Source organism: Phyllostomus discolor, chromosome 6 (genome assembly GCF_004126475.2).
Source record: "Phyllostomus discolor isolate MPI-MPIP mPhyDis1 chromosome 6, mPhyDis1.pri.v3, whole genome shotgun sequence".
Classification (NCBI taxonomy): domain Eukaryota; kingdom Metazoa; phylum Chordata; class Mammalia; order Chiroptera; family Phyllostomidae; genus Phyllostomus; species Phyllostomus discolor.
Window position 1 is genome coordinate 94,729,075 of NC_040908.2, and position 23,034 is coordinate 94,752,108.

At 33.0% G+C, this 23,034-nt stretch overlaps 1 protein-coding gene across 3 annotated transcripts in view; it reads right to left on the bottom strand.

Annotated features, from left to right (window-relative positions):
* The window catches only part of DYNC2H1 (dynein cytoplasmic 2 heavy chain 1), a 319,367-nt gene that overhangs the window by 150,772 nt on the left and 145,561 nt on the right, over positions 1–23,034 (bottom strand). For all 3 annotated transcript variants that reach the window (XM_036028642.1, XM_028516717.2, XM_028516716.2), the window contains 6 exons: positions 18,484–18,627; positions 14,801–14,890; positions 7,906–7,971; positions 6,111–6,161; positions 4,687–4,764; positions 82–213 (listed from right to left, as the gene is read on the bottom strand). In XM_036028642.1, coding sequence (XP_035884535.1) covers positions 82–213; positions 4,687–4,764; positions 6,111–6,161; positions 7,906–7,971; positions 14,801–14,890; positions 18,484–18,627 — 561 coding nt within the window. The remainder of the gene's footprint in view (positions 1–81; positions 214–4,686; positions 4,765–6,110; positions 6,162–7,905; positions 7,972–14,800; positions 14,891–18,483; positions 18,628–23,034) is intronic.

Genomic DNA, 23,034 nt, shown 5'->3' on the forward strand with positions numbered 1-23,034 from the left:
CCAAAGGCAGAGCTTTTATTTAAATGGCTTCTGAACAACAAGAGTAATGTTTAAATACTTTTACACATTTAGATAACTTACCTGCTGAAATAAGGAAACTTTCTTTCCAAGAATAGGTGGAAACTCTTGCTCACACATTGAATGATGATAATAAGTACGCCACAGAGCTACATCTTCAAAACAGAGGGTCTGATAAAGACTGGGGAGAGCAATCTTAAAAATAAAAACAACCATATATAGTGAGCTACAAGTCAATATAAGTATATATATGTAAATATGTATATGTAGTATATATGTATGTGTATTAGTATGAAAGGAAATGGAAACCAATTATTGATAGGTATTTATTACTTGTTTTCTAGTTTATATTTGCTTATCAAATCATTTATAGGTCAGAAATAATACAGCAGACTTATTCAATCCATAATTAAATTACAGAAAAAGTTTCCCAAATAGTACTAAATCAAAACTTTTAAGTTAACAGAACCTTCTCTCTAGTAAAAACATTTGTACCTATCTATCTCCACCTTGTGGAGAAAGGAATCCTTTCATTAAAAACAAGTGCAGATTTTTTTAAACCTTTTTTTTAACAAGTGCAAATGTTTTTAACTGTGATGTACGTGACACATACAAGCACCAATTTTCAACATTGCCATACTAAGGATCATAGATTGTAAAAATATGTCAAGTTTCATATCAATATCAAATCTTTAATAGGGCAAGTTTTTCTAAACCATATTCATTTCTGCCACTATTTGTGAACATTTTGCTTCCTTTGCCTCTTACTATTCTAAATTTCAACTCATAAATTTCTATTCAGCATTCAATATTCACCTTAAACAGTATCATCTCTCAGATGCTTTTCTCAACCTATTCATTTTGTCTACCTCAAACAGCACTCTCTTTTTCAAACTTTTTTTTTAATATTTTATTTATTTTTAGAGAGGAAAGGGAGGGGGAGAGAGAGAGAGAGAGAGAGAGAGAGAGAGAGAGAGAGAGAGAGAAACATCAGTGTGCAGTTGCTGGGGGTTATAGCCTGCAACCCAGGCATGTACCCTGGCTGGGAATCGAACCTGCGACACTTTGGTTCGCAGCCCGCGCTCAATCCACTGAGCTACGCCAGCCAGGGCTTCTTTTTCAAACTTTTTTCAACAGTGATCTACAAGATCAGAAATGTAAGTTTGTACAGATGGAGACTATTTTGAAAATGGTGAATTTGGAAAATCTATACACGAATATACAGTATTAAAACTTCATGTAATATAAACATAAATCAAGTATTTAAGAATGCTATATCCAAATATCTATCTTCATTACTAAATAATCTATTAAATTGCCTAAGTACCATTCAGTAACCTAACAAAATTACACTTATACAGCAGAATATTAACAAAGTATATTTAGATTTAATTATTTTCAATAAATGATCTAAGCCTATTATGACAGCACCTGATGCTTGTCTATTAATTTTAGTTGGCAATTATTGTATAAGGCCCCAATGCCACTAATTTATGTGTGCTACACAGATAATCATCGTGTATGTGGCTAGAAATGGGAGATAGGCTAGGAGAAGTGAAGGGGCTCTCTGGCTGGATGTTAGACACTGCCGGTCAGATCACCAGGGGTATAGCCCTAGTACGGCATCAACCACGCCACAAGGCAATTCTTTGTTGTACTCTCTACTTTGTAAGTTTATTCAATGCAGAGTCTATTTATATTATTAAATGCCTGTATTTGTTATTCCACTAGCACTACACTGAATGGCAGTAGATACCAAATAAAGATTAATGAAGAAAACAATTAATGATATGATGCAGAATCCACTTATTTTGCTCAACAAACATTTATGAAATGAAGGCAGTAAAAATAGTGGTAAGAAGCTCAGACTTTGTACCAAAAAGCCTAATTTCAAATCTTGAATTTACTTTCTAAATGACCATAAGCAAGTGACCCTATCATTCTGCACCTTAGTTTCCTCATGTGTTAAATGAGGACAATTACAGTAGCTACCTCATAATCTTATTGCATATATTTAGTGAGATAATTCATTTTCAAATTCTGCATTATGCCTTGAACATAGTCACTAATAAATGCTAGCTATTCTTATCGTTTTTGCTATGCGCTACTGTACTATTATAATATTGTAGTTGTGAAGAAAATCAGAGGAAGGTAAAAAAGAATGAAAACATATGTATAGATTTTTTTATTCTCATCTGAGGACATCTTTTCATTTCTTTTTAGAGAGAGGGGGAGAGAAACATCTATGTGAGAGAGAAACATTGATTGGTTGCCACCAGGGACTGTACAAGGCTGAACCAAGGATCCAGCCCACAACGTAGGTATTTGCCCTGACTGGAATTGAATGCACAACCTTTTGGTTATGGGACACACTCCAACCAACTGAGCCACACTGGCTAGGGCAATATATATAGATTTTGAGCGAAGTGTATTTGTCTTTTATTCTCCACAAAATCAACACTTTGGCCTGAGTAAAGAACACAGAACTGTTGGAAGTTAGGCTTCTGAACTGCTTTTTCTTCCTCATGCTCCCATCCTCACCAGCCAAATAACACTGAGGAGCAGGGAGAGTGAGAAAGAAAGAGACAGAAAGGGAAGGAGAAAGAGAGGTAAAGAACACACTATATCTGGAAAACCTAAATATTAAAGGCATGGAATTGGTGTCAGAATGCCTAATTTAAAATCATAGTTCCAACACTTCCCAGCTATTTGATCTTGGGTCAATTATTTAACCTCTACAGCTCAGTTACCTCCTTCCTAAAACAGGCATAACTATGACCTCATCATTAGCTTACTATAATGGTAAAATAAGGTTATGCATCTAAATTATTTAACATGATGCTTAACATATAGTAGGTCTTCAACAATATGTATGAACTTTTAAAAAAAACCTTAGATTCATTCACTTAACAACTCACTACTGCTGATTCTCCTTTCGCATCTGTAGAAAGAGTTAATAACATCTATCTCTTAGACTTTTTGTGATAGTTAAATGAGATAGTTCATTTGAAAATGTTTTGTTAACTGAAATGATAATACAACAGTAATGTAGACCATAAAATTTCTGAATGTAAAGATGCTTTTCCTAAATGTTTTGCATTTCTTGTAACATTTACTTAAACTGTTATCTTTTTCAAGTGTAACCTCTCAGCATATCAATTGTTTAAACAATAATTATCTGTACCATGTTGATTATTATTAATTTTGCCATTAGGAGTACATGAGCTAGTTCAGAAATCCTGCCCAATAATCCAGAAATCCCTTCAAAATCACTTTTCTTCACTTTTTGCATTCTATTATAATTGTGTAAAAAAATGTCCTACACTAGATGGTATACACCTAGAAAGCAAGAACTAAGACTTTAATATATCTATACTCTCCATCCTCAAAGAGCACATTATAGATACCTGATAAATAATTTAACCCCGTGGAATACATAAACAACGCAAAATTTACCTTATCCACTAGTGTCATTAGTTTGTCTACTCATACTCTTAATTTACCCAACTAAAAAGCATTTAACAAAATTTAACCATGCTAAATTTAACTAAATCTAACTCACTGAATAAACAAAAGAGTAAATGAGTCAGGTTTTGCACTAAATGTTAGGTAAATAAAGTTTAAGAAGGCCAAGATTCTAGGAGAAAGGGCAGACATGACAAACCACTTTGTATCAGTGTGGTAGGTGCTACGATATAAGAATGTCCAAGATATACGCTGATAGAAAAGACAGAATGGAGTAATCACGCAAAAGCTATATAGGAGGTATTGCTTAGGGTAAATCCTAAGAAAAATATGACATTTGATAGTAAAAACAGTCAAAGGGCATTCCAGGTAGCAAGAACAATGTAAACAGCAAATATAAGAAACATTGAGGAAATGGACTGGAAGTAAAACTGAAGAGGCAGTTCAGGCATAGGTCATGAAACATATGTTATCTGAAAAAACAGTGGACTTCATTCTACAAGTGTTAAGAAACCATGAGAGGTTTTAAATAGGGCTCAACTAAACTTACCTCAACTAAAAGCCGTACCTCAACTAAACTTAAAACATAACAGATAGAATAAAATGGGGAGAAGTCTGTTTAGAAGCGGAGTACCTGCTAAATCCAGTTGAATAATGACAGCTGAAACTAAGAGTGATTGCAAGTCTGGAGAAATAGTAAGGACGAGAGATATTTAAAAGATGAACAGAAGTAAAAGAGTGTGAAATTTGAGAAATTCTTTTCTTTTTTTTAAATACTTTAAAATTTTATTGTTGTTCAAGTACAGCTTTCTGCCTCTCCCCCGTACCCCCACCCCCTACCCTGAGAAATTATTTTCAATGTAAGTATTATACTGCATCTCATTTCTAATCCTGATTTAGTGTATATTTAAGGCTTCCACCAGCATATTAGAGGATCTTTTATTTACTTACCTTTATATTCTTTATGGGTACACAGCACAGAACATTGTGCAATGTAGACTCATGATGATATGTTGAATAAAAAATGTAATTAATCAATAATTAATAAAAGGACTAATCAGAATTATTTGATATCCTTTTACCCAGAGATGCTGTCATACTCACAGAAATATCAACACCAAATATGAATAATATAAAATAAAAATATGAACATAATTCAAATGCAAAAAATTTTTAATATCCCTCATACTGAAAAAGAAATACCTTTAATGTGGCCACTGCCCAGCTTCTTTCCTGATCTATCCAAGATGGAAGTTGATCACGTATTCTTTGTTGAGAGTCCTTTAATAAGAGCAATTATTTTCCTTAGTATATTAGGTAAAATTCAATAAAAAATTTCAACTATTGACTAGCTACTTTTATAAACAAAATGTTTTTTAAAAGTTCATTCTATGTATTATTTCTTTATTTCGTATATATTACTCAAGTCAGTATTGAGAAAATGTTCCATCAAATGGCAGTTTTGTAGTTTATTTTATACATTAAAATCAACGGAGGAGGCGTGAAAAAGGGTTATGAAATCTATCGGTGGTAGATTAGAGAGGTGGGAGAAAGCAAAGGAGGGAAATCTCTGGGATTGGATAAAAAGTAAAATGGAGAGGCACATACTCTTTTTATATGGGTGTGCACAGGATGGCTAACAATGAACATTTACAGCACGTAAAGAGGGGTTCTGTGGTCTCTTTCCTGCTCTGGCGGGAGCTTATGCCCTGGGGGGTCTGGAAAAGAGGGGATTACTCTAACATTAGATACTGGCCTAGGATATGACTACCCATTATGACTCCCTTTTAGTTTGGAAGTTTTAATTTCAGACCATCCCACGTGGTTACTTTAGGTCTCTGAGTTTGTAAGGCCACCACGCAGGTCTCCTTGAGCTAGTCAGGTTCAGTTTATGGCTCCTTTTTGTCTACAGCTGCATTCATTTTCATTGTGCTTAATCTTCCCTGAAACTTTAGTAAAAACTCAAACATAAGAAACTGCCATAAAATTGTATTATTTTTATATATCTTACATTTCAGACATAAGCTAGGTTTTGCATTACAGTTTAGCTGTGCTCCTTTTGAAGAATAATATTATCCATTATATGTTCAAACAGAAAATTACTAGACAAAAAGCTAAGTTTGAATATAGTTATCAAAAGTTTTAAAAAGTAACTTTTAAACTTCAATTATTTAAAAAGTTTTTCAGAGAAAGAAATCATGAACATGGACAATAGTATGGTGATTGCAGGGGTGGGGAGGTAAGTGGAGGTAGAAGAGGGTATAAAGCGGATAAATGATAATTTAAAAAACATCAATAAAAAAGAAAACCTAAAAGAAAATTTTTCTAGTAATAATAAAAGATTTGATTTTCTTATAATTATAAAAATCTTCCTGAAATAAATCATATATACTGAAAAAGGAAACTATATTAATTTATTAGTATTTAGTATTTTTAAAATGTTTTCAAAAACAAAAACATATACTTAGGTCCATTTTACAGAAGTGCAATAGAGACAAGGACATAGTCCTCTAATTAAAGTATAATTTCAACAATAATTTAAATCTTCTCTGAAGCAATTATATTAATGAAGTCTAAGCCAGAACTATTTTCCTTAAGAGTAGAATAATTTTATTATTTTTACTTACAGCTTTCCGCAACATGTCCCCAACAACCACACCAGTAAATGTATCCCATTCCTATTGAATGAAAATATAAGGAACACAAAAAATGTAAAAATACTAACCAGTTAACACGATATTCTTAATAACCCTATAAGATGCCTCACCATGAAGCTAAGGCCATGTAAAAACAACAACAGAAAAACACCTTTCACATCTTCCCATTTCTAGTACAACACTATGAGTTCATTTATCAACCTGAAACTTGAACATGAAATCTACTAGAAATAATTTTATTAAAACAAAAAACTATACCATATATATAAGGGAGTCTCAATATCTAAAAAATGTAAATCTCACATTCAATTAGCATTTGTCACTACCTATTAATTTGTCCTATTATACACTATTTGTTAATAAGTAAGCAATAAGGTACACCAAAAGTTTAAAAATTGTGTATGTTGGAAAAATACTTCTATTATCTTTTCTGAGAGAGAGAAGATGGTCATTCTTTTTTTTTTTTTTAATTCTCAGAATCAAAGTTGGTCAACTCTTATGAAATCTAGCACTCTAAGAAAATCTATTTCTTCACTCTGCATTCCCCTAATCAGATAATAATGGGCACTATATTATTTTTTACACATTGATGAGCAAATAAAGCAGAAACCTATTAAAATTTGAAAGCAATATAGAAACATTACCAAAATAACATACTCCCTGCCTCCACCCACCCTGACCATTCACTCTTCTCACTAACATTATGAAATCACTAATAAATATGAATGATTATTATCCTATGAGTCAAAGAAAAGTGTTCTCTCTCAATGATAATGTATTCATATTCCAGGAGGAACAAATAGGTAATATTAGATCTTACAAAGTGTGGAACATACTGATTACAATGAAAAACACTAACAGGAGGAGATTAAGACATCAAAGTTACTAATAGATATAAAGGGAGGCAAGTTAATAAATTCAGGAGAAACTGCACAAGTCAGCCGGAGTATGTGGAGGTAAAGAGAAACAAACATAGGCATGGTCTGTATGGCTTCAACTATTTAAATGAAGGGAAACCCAGGACATCATTAAAATCTAATCATTAAACATTAAAGGTCACTACTAGGTCCAAGTTGCACTGTCCATGCACTATTCCTTCCCAACCTAATAATGGACTCTCACTTTATGATAATGTCATAATGAAAAAATCACTTACAAATATATATAATTTTTAATATTAGAAACACACCAGAGATGGGTTAGTTAGCTGTAACCTGAAGGAGGTTGCTTTTCAAGTTTGAGAGGGCATTGTATGGTAGCCCAGAAACGAAGTCATAGACAAAGAAGATAAATTATACATTAAAAGGTTAACAAACTTTCAGGCTCAAGGAAGATTCTGAGAACTGTCTGCCCTCTTGCTTCATCTGCTGATTCTGAGCATGTCAGTGAATATAATAAACAATGGAAAAAATAATGTAGTATGCCCATATTGTTTTATTCATTTATTTTTATATTTATCACTTCCACTGCTTAGATCAGGACTATAAGAAAGCTGATTCTTCTGGTGACTTGAGTAAGTGGACTTGAGTTCAGAAAAATCTAGGCAGTGTGGGTGTTACTTATATTACTTTTTCTGCCTTACCTTCACTTCAGAATACTGGGTCCACCCACACAGGAGTAGAATTGGATATCAGCTTGTTACACTAAATTTCTACCTTAGTAAGTCAATACATAATTTATACCTAAAATAATTTCTAATCTAACCATGAATCTGCACATTACCAGACTTCTTTGTAACTCTAACATTTCCTTTGCGTTCACTTACATTTTCTTGAAAATGTTCAGGATGCATGCCTCGAACAAAGTGCAAAGCGAACATCAACTGATCAGCCTGAAAGGAATAACACACATTATCTTGCTTTTTCTAAATGTGTGGTTTTGGAAAAGCATAATCCTTAAATCTTGGTTCACAAAATTTGTATTCTGTCTTTGAAAAGTAGATAAAATTATCTTCTTTTATCAATATAAGAAATGACTATTTGAAAATATTTACAATAAAACAACACTTGCAAGTTGGGTGAAGGGAGGATAGAGAAAATGCTGAAAGTTTTAAAGAAACTGCTAAGTAAGATTAATTATTGTTTACATCTCATTAAAAATAAAACAGATTGAAGTAGCTAAAATCCAATTGTGAGGTTTGAATCAGCCTTCATTAACCAGATCATTTTTAACCTTCTTACTCTTGCATTAGTAATCTTCAATTAGTGGTTGTATATGTTTATGTGCTCCTGAATAATCTATATACCCCCAAATCCAGATAATTTATTTCTAGATATTTATGCAAAGGGATTACAAATGTCCTCCTAGATAAGCAATAATATTCATTGTAAGATTGTTTATAGTAGAAGAAAAATTGAAATAACCTAAAGGTTCAACAATCTATCATGAAAATAGTCATATCAAAATACACAGCATAACCCTTATTGTGAAAGGAGGGGGAATATGTTTATAAACATGTATAGATATATATCTTTTCCAAAAGTTTTGGGAAAAGGTATCAACATTTTTATTAGTCACTTATGTTTCAGATTACAGCCTATTTTTGTTTTCTTCTCTTAGGTGCTTATTTTTAATCTTTCTCAAATAAGCTTACCTTATTTCTGTTTAAAAAAAAAGAAGTAAATATTCACTAACCAAAAAACAAAAATTAAAAAAACCCTCATCTACTGAATCACCATTTTTCAAAGTTCTAATTTAAACACTTTATTTAGCCTTTTACTATTGTAAATAATACTTTATTTATGTCTAACATGTGTGTATGATTACAAACATAGGCAGAGATACGTATAAGGATAGATAAGATGTGATACATACATACAAAGACCCTCTTGTAAATACCATCAGCAAGCGATCCCCTTGCCTGCTGAAATTACCCCTCCGTAGGAGAGATACACTGTCTTCAATAATACAACACAAAATAATTTGATAAAAGTATATGTTGTACATATTTCTATATAGATACAGCAACTACTCAGTACATATCTACTAAGCAAGTAAATAAAAAACAAACATGCTCACAACTATGGTGAGTGAGTACAAAAATATACTCAAAATGTACAATTAGGAAGCAGATGGTCATCAGTCAAGTGTGCAAAAAAAAAAAAAAGCATACAACCAACTGCAATCTGTGTAAAATAGCTATCATGTGACTTAAAATATAAAAAAACAGGGTATGTCATTTGGGAAGATGTACGATGTTCTCAGGCATTAGAAGGTCATAATTCAGGTGTGGGGTCGAACAATGATTAGCTGAATGAGTCACTAAGATACTTATTTTATAAATTAATGAATATGTAGAATGCTTATAATAACAGCTTCCATCTAAGGTAAAGAAATAATGATTAAGATAAATAAGACAATAAGTATATTACTTAGAAGGCTTTATCACTTAATAATATAATTAATTCTTTATTATAGATATATATAGATAAACACAAATTCACATACAGTATAACTACATTGATTTAAATTTGAACTGAGGGAGAGTAATGTAGTCTCTAATGTTAATGGAGAGAAGGCAAGGTCCTAACTAACACTCTGTGGTTCTCAGATTACCCACTGGAGTCCATGAGCTAATTGTTAATGATTACTGAGGTCATATTCCAAAATGTTGACAAAAATAAGCATAATAACATATAGCTAATAAATTGGGTGATGGTGATTATCCTTCTCTTTGTTCTTTGGTCAGTGAAGACACCCTGCCCTCAGGGATAAGTATACAATTATAATTAGGCCACATTGCCTTGCTCCACACATAATTATACAAGGGATGCGATATGCCCCAAGCCAGGCCAACCAGTATCTTCTATGTACTCCAATGAAGAGATGGCAGAACAAAGATGTTTATGGCAGCTGTTTGACTGCTCAGCTGTACCAATTATTCTTTTTAGCCATAAGTATTAACAATAATATTATAATAGAGAACAATGATGACTTTTAAAAAAACTAAGAATATAATTTACTAAGTGCAGAGAGAAACCATTATTTCCAATTACTGAAGCAAAATTAAGAATGAATAAATCAAACTGAAGGATTTTCTGAATACTAATATCAGAAAAACAAAAACAAACCTGACAATATCCAGAGCTGAGAAAATATTTTAGACCTCTAATATCCTTGACTACAGTATAGTACAGTATCCTTGACTTACTTATCAGATCAGAAAATTTGGGTGTTTCATTTAATACCAATTTAGCTCAGTATAGTTAGGTTCTACTGCAAAATACTTTAATATCAAGAGGATATATAATAAGCAAAATCTCAAATGATCATTTATATAAGTAGCTGAAATTTTAAAAATTAGTAAGAGATGTTCAACTTTTAGGTGGTAAAAATCAGTCACACACTCCATGCCATCCCAGTAATCTAATAAGTATTTAAAAACAGTAAAACTGTGAGAGAATTAATAAGTATGAGGGAATCTTAAAGTCAACTTTTTGGTGAGATCAAGTTCACATTTCCACACATAATGGTTTGTTTCAGCCATACCCTCTGAGCAAGAAGTCTTCAGCACTGAGTCTATTGGGTTTGAAGTCCAGCTCCACCATTCACCTGAGTAACCCAAAGAGAGGTTTCTAGCTCTAAAACTTGGTTCCCTCCTTTATATAACAGGATTGTTGTAGGGAAAAAATCACAACATATTTAAAGCACTTACATAGTGCCTGAAATACTTTAAGTCTTAAAAGGTGACAGATAATGTATCTGCTTTAAATTTATACACTATATGTGTTAAAAAGAAAATTTATTTCAAAAATATTCTATAAACCCTACAATTCTTAGAGACTAAGAAGCAGTGGAAAGTACAATTCATTCATTCCTTCTATTTTTATTCTACATGTCCATTGCTTTCAAATACGTTCAATAAAAGGTATAAAGTAAATGTTACCACATAAAGAAAAGTCTTGCTTTAAATTCAAATGAATTGATATAGCGTAGAATTTGAGTATTTTCATTTGTGCTTAAAGTTAAATCATTGTGGTGAACAAGTTTAAGCATGTTCAACTATATTTCCAGAAAATCTAAAGGTTTAGGTATAACACTACAAGTTTCAAAGTTATCAAAGCAGCAGAAGAAAATTATCTAAATTATTGATATTCACTTAGTCACAGGTTATAAATTTCTAAACCCCCTACCAGAGAACTTCTACTTTTATAAGAAAACACCTTTCATAAGAGGAAAAAATCAAAATCAAAATTAAATAATTTGTAAGATACATACAATCATCAGAAGCTATTATTTTATTTTGAAAACATAATCTTTTTTTATTTCATTCAATCAACCAGCAAACACCTTTAGAGAGAGAGGCAGGTGAGCTTCAGAGGCAAAACTTACAAGGAGTTTTCATGAGAAAACTTCTATTCATATGTGACTAAACATGCTTCATATTATCTTTTCAGATCTGTCTTAGACAATATGTCCATGAGGAAAGGGAAACAGTAAGAATATGTGCTTTACCAACACTCCTTCCAACCCTTTTCTGTACTCTTGCCCAATACAGTTGGAAATTATTTAACAGTACAACAACTTCTATGATTTTGAATATATTCCAAACAATAAATTGAAATGAAGAAATGTTATATAAAAGTACTAACTTGTACACAGTTTTGCAATGTTAAGTTTTGTGAAACTAAGTATGCTACTTATCCTATAATTGTCTCAATTTACATTACCCAAGATTAAAAATAAGAAGAAAATCCTAGAAGCAGCAAGAGAAAAGGAGGCAGTTACCTACAAAGGAGTGCCCATATGACTGTCAGCTGATTTCTCAAAAGAGATCTTGCAGGCAAGAAGGGGACAAAAAGAAGTATTTGAAGTCATGAAAGACTTTACTACATCCAAGACAACCTAGCTAATCTTGGATAACACATCCAAGATTACTCTATGTAGCAAAACTATCATTTAGAATGGAAGGGCAGATAAAATACTACCCAGATAAGGTAAAGTTAAAGGAGTTCATCATCACCAAGTCTTTATTATATGAAATGTTAAAGGGACTTATCTAAGAGAAAGAAGATCAAAAGTGTGAACAGTAAAATTACAACAAACTCACAACTATCAACTGGACCTAATTAAAAAAAAATTAAGCAAACAAGTAGAACAGGAACAGAATCACAGAAATCGAGATCATATGTAGGGTTATCAGCAGGGAGGAGGAGGAGGGGGGAACATGAGGGAAGGTAATAAGAAGCATAAATGGTAGGTACAAAATAGACAGGGTGAGGTTAAGAATAGTATAGGAAATGGAGATGCCAAAGAACTTATATGCATTACCCCTGCACATGAACTAAGGAGGGAGTGCTGGAGGAAGGGAGCATGCAGGGCAGAGGGGAATGAAGGGAAGAAAAAAATGGGATAGCTGTATTAGCATAATCAATAAAATATAGTTTTAAAATGAATATATTAGAAAAAATAAAAATTAGAAAAAGAAAATTAATGTTAAAAATAAAATAAAGCAAAATAAAATAAAAGAACAATATTTATAACAAAGGAGACTTGTTCTATAAAGCAAAGCTTATTCTTTAAAATACCAAGAAAAAAAGACAAATATGGCAAATAGACAAAAATGGCAAATAATGGAAGAAGGTAAAAATAAACAACTTTAACAAAAATACACAGAAGAATTTTAAATATAATATATTTATAAACTACAACTTGGTAAAAATTAAAAATTATACCCAGGATTGACAAGGACACAAGGAGTATGGTACCCTCCTTACTGTATAGATAAGAGAATTAACTGCTGGCTGGCGTAGCTCAGTGGATTGAGCTTGGGCTGCAAACCAAAGTGTTGCAGGTTCGATTCCTAGTCAGGGTACATGCCTGAGTTGAAGGCCATGACCCCCAGCAACAGCACATTGATGTCTCTCTCTCTCACTCTTTCTCCCTCCCTTCCCTCTCTAAAAGTAGATAAATAAAATCTTAAAAAAAAAGAATTAACTGGTAAACAACTTATAGAAGGCTCAACAAAAGTTGAGGGATAATACTCAACAAAATTTTAAAAGTATATATTCAGCAATTGTATTATATTTTATTGAGAAATCTACTTAATACCTACTTACACACATAGATAAAGAGCAATATACTGCACAGGATTTCACTGCATTCATAATAGTAAAAAATAAATAGTCTAATATCTATCAATAAAGCAGTAGTTACACAAATTAGTATATAACCATATTATGGAGTACCACACAATCACTAAACATAATGAGGTTAACATATTTATGTTATGGGGAGATCTTCAGGACCTACTGCAACAAGAGATGAAGCAGAACAAAATGCACAGTTAAAGAAAATAAAAAGCTTTATGTATTTGCACATATGAATATGAAGAGAAAGGAAATGGACCGTAAGAAACAAATCAAACTTTGAAGTGCTTTACTCTAACAAAGGAGTAAAAGTTGAAATAACTCTTTAAGGCTTTTTCTATATATTTCTACAAAGTCTGAGACGTTTAAGAAAATGTTTTTTAAGTTTTGTTCATGTATTAAATTTTAAAGTATTATATGATGATTATTCATTATACAAATATTAGCAGTATCTGAGATCCATAACTGATAAAATTCTACTGATATGTCATCCTCATATCTAGGATCATAGCCTTTTAGTGACGTTTGAAATCATTTGCTTGTAATTCCTAATTTTACACAAGTTAAAATAGAGAGCAAACAGACAATTTTTAGAATGACCATAAAAGAAAAATATAAATCCACAGTTTTCATTAAAGAAACTGTGTGGAAACACTCAATTCTTTGAACTGCCAATAATATTCCTTAAAGAGGTGCTGAAAGGCACTGTGAAGGATTTATTCACTATCTCAAGTAAAGATCCTCAACAATATCACTCTAATAAAAAAAATTACTCTCTCTTTCTAAAGAATATATTAACTATAACTTTTTCAAGATTTTTTAAGAAGCCTATATAATTGAACCATAATAACTCTACCTCTCACTTGGGTGTCTTTACAAAGCTCTTCTTTCAACATACATTAAGCTATACCCAAGAACTGATTATCTTTTAAATTCTTAAATGAAAAGCCTCTGTGTTGTCTGTAATATTAAAAATTTCTAAAATATGTTTCATTGTATATTCCTCTGTGGGCCTTATAAAGACTCCCATGACAAATTTCTCTCAACTCAGAATCAAACATTAGTTTACTTTAATACCAGGAATAGGAGACAGCTTTGTCCCCAACCCAAGGAACATCTGGAAATGTCCAGAAATATTTTTGATTGTAACAACTGAGGTTAAGAAAATACTACTGGCATCAGCTGGTAGAGGCCAGAGAACAGTAACCTACAACAAGTAATACTGTGGCCCAAAGTGTCAAAGTTGTTGAGTCTGAGAAACCCCAGCTAGAAAATGGCCTACATAAATAACATTGCCATTTCCCTTTCAATGGCTGTGGGGATGTCCAGAGCTAAGTCAGCTAACCCAGTGTTAGCTTTCCCTTCTTCCCTGGTCACGTTTTCCCTATGATAACTCCAAATGCTGCAAGACATTCCAAATAGTAATGACTATTATTTTGGAAATATATCAGAAATGCCAAGCTCAATAAATACCTTTCTAGTAGGTAAACATTTATGTAATTGAACTGTAATACTATAGTAAATCAAGGGTCAGGTAGTACTCTATAGGTAAAAAAAAGTAGCATTTCTTACCTTAAATAGACAACGGCATATATATTCATATACCATATGTTTTAATGAGCTGATAAGAGACTGAATTCGCTGTTCTGTATTTTCAGAATCCTATAAATTAAAATTTGAAAATTAAAAAATTTAGAAAATGTATAAAGATTTAAAAGGTACCCCAAAGTTTAACCATGCTTATAAATTGTTCCTCCACACCCAAAGCTGATTCTGGAACCATTATCTTTGGTAATCAAATTCAAAGATCTAAACAAATAAGTAAATTAAACTTATACACTATACAATAAAAAATAATGATATCTTTTTCTTTAATGCATAGAGCTTAGACAACCACAGGCCCAAAATGGCAATACTTGTTCTGAGGCCCATGAAGAAAATAAATAAATAAAAATAAAAATAAATAAAACTATTAAAAATGTACATCAGTTTTTGTTAAAACCATCTCATTACTTCTATTATCATTATCAGTCCAGCCCCAAAACTGTATGACCACAACCACCCTATACAGAATTTTCTCACCCTCAACATAAGAACCTAAGCAATCTTAAACCATGCTCTCCAGATTGAATAAGGATGAGCAATAACTCTGACATTAGTGCTATAATTCATGCATACCTTTAGTGTTTTTATTTGCTTCTGTACTTCCATTGTACACGATTTGCCATAATTGAAAAAAATAGCAGTAATGGCTATTTCCTTTGATTATGAAAAATGGCTTGGGGTAGAAATGGGGGAGGAGGTTATGAAAACCATGAAAGCTGGTCTTTTCCATAAGTGTGATATGAATTTCACATCTCACTTCCGGGAGTATCTGAAGAACACATGCTTTGCAAAATTCAATTCAGGTATAGTATCTAGACTAAACTTGCTTGCTTCCTTATAATTATAATTGACAAAAAAATAATTCAGTCAGTTTAGGGAAACATATCCAAAATGAACACTGTAACGTGTGAATTTGGTAAAAACATCATGAACTGGCATTCAGATACATCAGACCTACATTTTTGTCCTAGTTAGCAGCATATTCTGAGAGAGCTCATCATTAACAGTTTACATGGCAAATGCTCTTCATTTCACTATTTATTACCAAAGATCACATGTGATATTGAGACTTCACTAAAAGATACTCTTATTGTAAGACAGAGTAAAGTACTGACAAGATTCAATGGATTTTCAAACCATTTGGAAGCAAGTTTTTTACTCTGCTTAAAATTTTAATGTAAAAATATAAGCAAAAATGATTCTTTAGATGAACCAACACTCACAGACATTATACCATTCTGGTTTTTTAATAAAAATGCTTCTATGAGTACATTTTATAATTGGCTTGGTTAAATTTAACCTATTTTAAAACTCAAAAGTATTTTTAAAACTAAGGACCAAAACAGCAATTATTCATTCACCTGCCTTTCCCCTGCTTCTTGAAACCTAGTGTTTGCCTAAAGGAAATAACATACACAAGACAAAAATGTTTACCTTGTCTATCATGACTGAGTAGACACATTTTTGCTAACAAAACATACCCCAAAGCATTAGGTCTTCATTTTATTTCCATATTGAATATAAGAACCACTTCAAATAAGACATATCAGGGAAAAAATCAGTAAACTTTAATCATTTATAATCAAATAAAGACTTCCTAAAATAACTCATTCCTGAAAATGGTAATTAGCCATGCCAATGAAGAAAATAATATTGGTCCTATTTTATTCTCTGGTTATATTATATAACACAACACCAAGAAAAATGTCCTGCATATAGTGAGTCTGCAATAAATATTATAGAATAATCTTTCCTCAAAAAAAAAAAACAGATTTAAGTAAATCCACTTGCATATAACATTTTGTTCCCTAATTTAACTAAAAGAAAAGACTACTTTCCTCCCCAAAAATAATTTTTATAAAATCACCCACGTCAGTATTATACCAAATACAAGAACTATAAAGAATAGTTAGATAAATTTTGTCTCATAAAAATATTTTGGAAAAACATAAAAGGGTAGATAAAAATTCAAAATATTTGCAACATATGACAAAGGTTTAATGTCCTCAATATGTAAGATATCTTAAAACTCAATTTTTAAATATGAATAACATAGGATGAAAAATTCACCAAAGGAATATGGATATAAAATAATCTTATATTTATATTACAAGTAATATCTCTTATAAATGACCAAAGACTTGCAAATACAATAGAATAGTTTTCAATGATCTAAAAGGACAATTATTCAAAGATATATAATATCCACTGTTGGTTAAGGTATGGATAGAAAAAAGCATCCTTTGCATCAGTTTAACATACCAATAGCATATATTTTCAAACAGCAATTAGATAATGTGCAAGGGTTACAAATGCGCATTTTTGCCCCAGATATCCAAATTTTAAGAATTTGACTATGCAAAATAATTGGAGAAATGAAACACCAAAAAAACAAAAAACAAAAACTTATAAATATCTGTAGCTGTTTTAAAATATAACCACCCAATTTTTTACACTCCTTCGATCAAGGGGTAAAGTCTATTTTCCCTGTGTCCTTAAATCTGGGTAAGCTTGTGACTACCTCAACCAATAGAATAGAGCAGAAATGACACCAACACAAGGCTGGGTTATAAAAGGTGATTCAACTTCCTCATCCTCCAGAACACAGGTTTGGTGCTCTAAGATGTAATATGAGAAATCCAACTACTCTGCTCTGAGGAAGCCAAGTCTCATGGCTAATCATCAAGTCCTCCCACCCCAAGCACCAGACATGCAAGTAAAGGCTCTTCCACCCTCCCACTTACAGTCTGTGAGTGTTGGTTCATAATATATTATTGATATTTTATAATTCACATGTCAGCAGATAAAACTAGAGTCATTTTTGCTTATATTTTTGCATTAAAATTTTTGATTCTCTAGTCTTCAGGAGGTCCTGAGCATTGTTAAGCAGAGATAAGCCATCCCTACTCTGCCCTAACCAAATTCCCCACAGAATCTGTGAGTATAAGAAAAAATACATGAGTATACAAAAAACAGTTTTAATCTGCCAAAATTGGGGGTCAAATGATTTTCAGCACAAGTAACCAGAACAATGTCCACATAGGAGGTAAAGTATGGTACAGTGTCACAATCTCTCAATAATATTGCATAGCTTTGTATTTATTAACATAAAAGTTGTCTACATATACTAATACTTTTTTAAAGGACCATATGACTCTTTTTGGTTAAAGCAATTTATATTCCTTAATATAGCCTTCCCTCCATCAGAATATAAACTTCATAAAACAGCACGCACTCCTGTATCCCCATTACCTAAAACAGTAACTGCCACATCTTAAAGCTCCAAACAAAGGGATATACAATAGAATTTTAATTGTTATTTTCTCCAAGTAATAGGAGTATGTGAGTAACTTCTTATCTTTATATTTTCCTAAATCACTTGGGTTTTGTTTAATAAATAATCACCTATTACTTTTTAATTTATACTAAGAACATAAATCATTTCTGGTTAAGACTGTCACATTAGGACAGTTAAGAACATAAAATACAATTAAGGAGCTACTTTCTTTTAAATACAGTTTAAAATTGTTACATGTAGTTTTTTGAAGTATAATTCCAAATAAGTTTGCTTAGGAAATTATTATTATAAATTAATCATCAGTAAAGTTATCTTTCTTATTCTATCTCAGCCACAGAAACCAACAGCATACCTGTTTGTTTTGCAGAGCTCGCTGGAAAAGTCGAAGAAATGCAGCCAAACTAAAACGGTACATGTTATTAATTTTGGACAAGTCAGAGATAATGAAGTACATCCTACTGGCACTCTCTGCAAGAGGAAGATAGGCATCCCGCTCCTGTGGATCATTAATTGGGGGAGAAAAAAATAAATCTGAGTAACAGTGCTTTACTGCCACCTACAGACCATTATGCACATATCCAGCCACAGCCTTACTATTTGTATATACACCCAAGAAACAAAATCGACAAATCACAGAATTTTAAAACTATAAGGAATAGCATGTTCCAGTTTCTATTTTTAGAAAAACGAAGGCAATATATTTTAAATGCTTCTCTGCCCCTCATATTACAAAGTTAGAAGTGGTTCATGGGTTGATCTTAATGAAGAGCAAGAGCACCTGTATTAAGGGAAGAGAGTAAGATGCAATTTTAGATTTCAGAAGACAGACAATTTCAGTAATGAAAGAGGGCATGGCACTACTAGGCTAGTCTTGCAGCAGAAAAAAATGAGAACTATGATTCTAGTGTGTGGGACTAGTGTCAGCAAGAACACGGATATAACTAGAGTAATGAAGGCTGTAACAAGTGGCCACACTAAGGTAATAAAATACCTAGCATTGCTCGACATAAGCACAGGGAAAGAGCCAATAACCACAAGGGCTTTGATTCTGACTGAAGGTAAAAGATGATAAAAATGAGAGGATTGTAGATTACATCATCTCCAGGTTCTGAATATAATTCTAAGAAGTTCTCCATATCATCTGATCACAGCGCCAGGATTACAAATATGACACCAGTAACATTACGTCTGTGACTTTCTTATGCCTGTTAAGGAGAAGAAAGCGAAGAGAGCTCAAATCCCTTTTGGCACAGAATGACAGGCATGACATCTGCCAAGTTTAGAGAAGGTGGGGTAACTGGATTAGAATTGACTATAATTTTGCTCTTATTATAGTATTTACAAAGCTCTTTCCCAAATGAAAAAAGTAACAATATATAATTGTAAAACTTGACCAAGGGCTGAAAAACACTAAAATAAAAATTTGAAAACGTCATCGAGGTGAATAGGAAAGAACGAAAGATGTCACTGAAGACAGAAGCCAGGCTGGAGCCTGAGAATTCATAACATTAATCTGCTTGGTTGTCTGACTTTCGTCAAGCAAAGCTCAGTCACTAAAATGTAGGAGAGGAAAAATATATTGTACTGATAAAGGGTTGGAATTTTACAAAAGGAAATATCAAAGAGTTAAAAGGATTTTAACCATTTCTAAGAAAACACTTTAGATCAACATAATCACATACTCAAGGGCAAGCAGGTAAAAATGTTTTTAGTGAAAAAATAGCTTATATCTCTTTTAATTAACATAGTTAACTTACCTTAAGTTCCAAGATGACAAAGATACTTTAAGAATCATGTTCAATATGCTTATTTTAACTTTTAATGCAAAAGTGTAGCTCTAGAATTTGAGACATTATATCTGAGACCAAAAATGGCAGAGGAGTGAGTGGAAGCTACGCTAACCACCTCTAAGGACCAAACTGGGATTACAACCAAAATATAGAAAAATCATCCTGCATAATCAACTGAATGCTAGCCTTATAACCACAGACACATGCACGTACTAAGCCACATCACCACAACATTACTGGTAGGGAATGCAGAGGAGATGGGAGAGGGTTGGCTGGGGCCCCATGGTCAGCAGCTGAAGTGCTGGAGAGATTATTTCATTGGCTGGGGACCCCCCCATCCTTAGAAGTGTGGTGTCACTTAACCTGGCTTCCAGCAGAGGGAGGGCAGAGTGAACCAGAGATGCTTGAGAGGAGCTCGGGGTGGTGGCTCTGGGGAGAGAACTGAAGGGACAGCTACTAGGATCCTTGTACTGAGTCACCCCCCACACTGCAGGAACCATCTTCCTCTGACAGAGCACTCTTCTCCTAGTGGCATCAGCCTGAGGGGAAGCAATAGTCCCACCCACAGGAATTACTCTGCCCCACTCTGTGGTGCTTAAGCTCTGTTGCTGAGGAGTACAGCTGGAAGACATTCACTGATTAACCTTACAGAAAGCCTGCAGGCAGTGGCACATCAATGGGGGTTCTGAGTCTGTTGCTAACAATCCCCAGTGCCCGGTGCTAGTAAAAGCTGGCATTTGTACATAGCCTGGTACTTTCTGCACACACAGTGGCACAGCATGGGGAGCCACAAGCTGTGGATGGCTGATAGCTCCAAGCCAGTTGCCAAGGGCCAATCACAGGCAGGGGTTGACTTAGGCCTGCACCAGAGTCTTGCAGGTCTACCTAATACATATAAAAAAAAACACAAAGAGGCATCCAAAATGACAAAACAAAGAAATAGGCCCAAAATTAAAGAACAAGGGAATTCTCCAGAACAAGAGCTGGATGAAATGGAGGCAAGCAATTTATCAGAGAGTTTAGAGTAATAATTACAAGGATACACAACAGCATTAAAAAAAAAGACACAGAAACCATAAAAAAGGACCAGTCAGAAATGAAGAACACAGTATCTGAAATAAATACTACACTGGAAGGAATAAACAGTAGGTTAGATGAAGCAGAGGACTGAATAAGTAACTTGGGTAGAAAAAACACCCAAGGAGAGAAGAAAAAAGAATTTAAAAAGGAAAGAGAGCTCAAGAAACCTATGGAACAACATAAAGTGTAACAACATTGACATCATGGGAATACTAGAAGAAGAGAGAGTAAGGTACCTAGAACTTATTTGAAGAAATAATGATTGAAAACATACCTAATCTGGTAAAGAAAAGTCACACAAGCCCATAAAGCTCAGAGAGTCCCAAAGAAGTTGGACCCAAAGAGGACTGCACCCAGACACATCATAATTAAAATGACTTAAACATAAAGGCTTAAAGATAAAGAGAGAATCCTAAAGGCTGCAAGAGAAAAGCATGTAGTTACCTACAAGGGAGGACCAATTACACTGTCATCTGATTTATCAACAGAAACATTTCAGACCATAGGGAAGTGGTATGAAATATTCAAGGTAATGAAAAGCAAGGACAGGGCTACTTTTCCCAGCAAGGCTATAATTTAAAATCAAAAGAGGAAAATAGTCTAACAATAAAAGGGCACAAAATATGCCTATCAATAATCACCTTAAATGTAAATGGTTTGAATTCTCCAACCAAGAGACAGAGGGTAGCTGAATGGATAAGGAAACAAGACCCATATACATGCTGCTTCCAAGAAACCCATCTCAGATCGAAAAATAAAAGTAAAGTACTGGAAAAAGATATTTCATACAAATGAAAAAGAAAAAAAGCTGGGGTAGCAGTATTTGTATCTGACAAAACAGACTTTAAAATCAAGGCTATAAAAGAGACAAAGAAGGACACTATATAATGAAAAAGGACGCAATCCAATGAGAGGATACAAACCTTGTGAACACTTATGCCCCAAACACAGTAGCCCCTAAATGTGTGAAGCAAACCTTGATGGATATAAAGGGAGCGATCAATAGAAATAGTCATAGTTGAGGATTTTAATAGCCCATAGACTTCAATGGATAGCTCTTCCAATATATCAACAAGGAGACATCAGCCTTACATAACACACTAGCTCAAATGTATTTAATTGATATCTTCAGAGCATTTCACCACAAGGCAGCAGAATATATATACTTTTCAAGTGCACATAGAACATTTTCTAGGATAGACCACATGGTAGAACACAAAACAAGACTGAATAAATTTAAGAAGATTAAAATCATATCAAGCATCTTCTCTGACCACAATGCTATGAACTAGAAATCAATCAAAAGAAAAACACTGAAGAATACACAAAGACATGGAAGCTAAATAACATGTTATTAAACAGTGAAAGGCTAAACAAAGAGACCAAAGAAGAAATCAAAAGATATCTTGAAACAAATAAAAATTAGACACAACAATCCAAAATCTTTTGAACACTGGGAAAGCAATCCTAAAAGGGAAATTCATAGCATTACAGGCCTATATTAAAAAAAAAAAAAAAAAAAAAAAAAAACAAGAAAAAGCTCAAATAAACGATCTAACTTCACAATTAAAGGAACTTGAAAAAGAACAACAAATAAAGTCCAAACTGGGTAGGAGGAAGGAAATAATAAAGATCAGAACAGAAATAAATGTAGAGTCTAAAAAACTAAATGTTACAATAGAGCAATGAATTCAAGAGCTAGTTCTTAGAAAAGATAAACAAGATAAACAAACCTTTAACCAGACTCATCAAGAAAGAAAGAAACAGGAACCAAATAAATAAAATCAGAAATGAGTGAGTAGAAATAAGAACTGACACCAAAGAAATACAAAGCATAGTAAGAAAATATTATGAACAACTCAATGCCAACAAACTGGACAACCTGGAGTAAATAGATAAATTCCTAGAAACATACAATCTTACAAAACTAAATCAGGAAGATTCAGAGAATCTGAATAGACAGATTACACCTAGTGAAACTTACATAGTAATCAACAAATTCCCAAGGTACAGAAGCCCCTGAGCTGGATGGC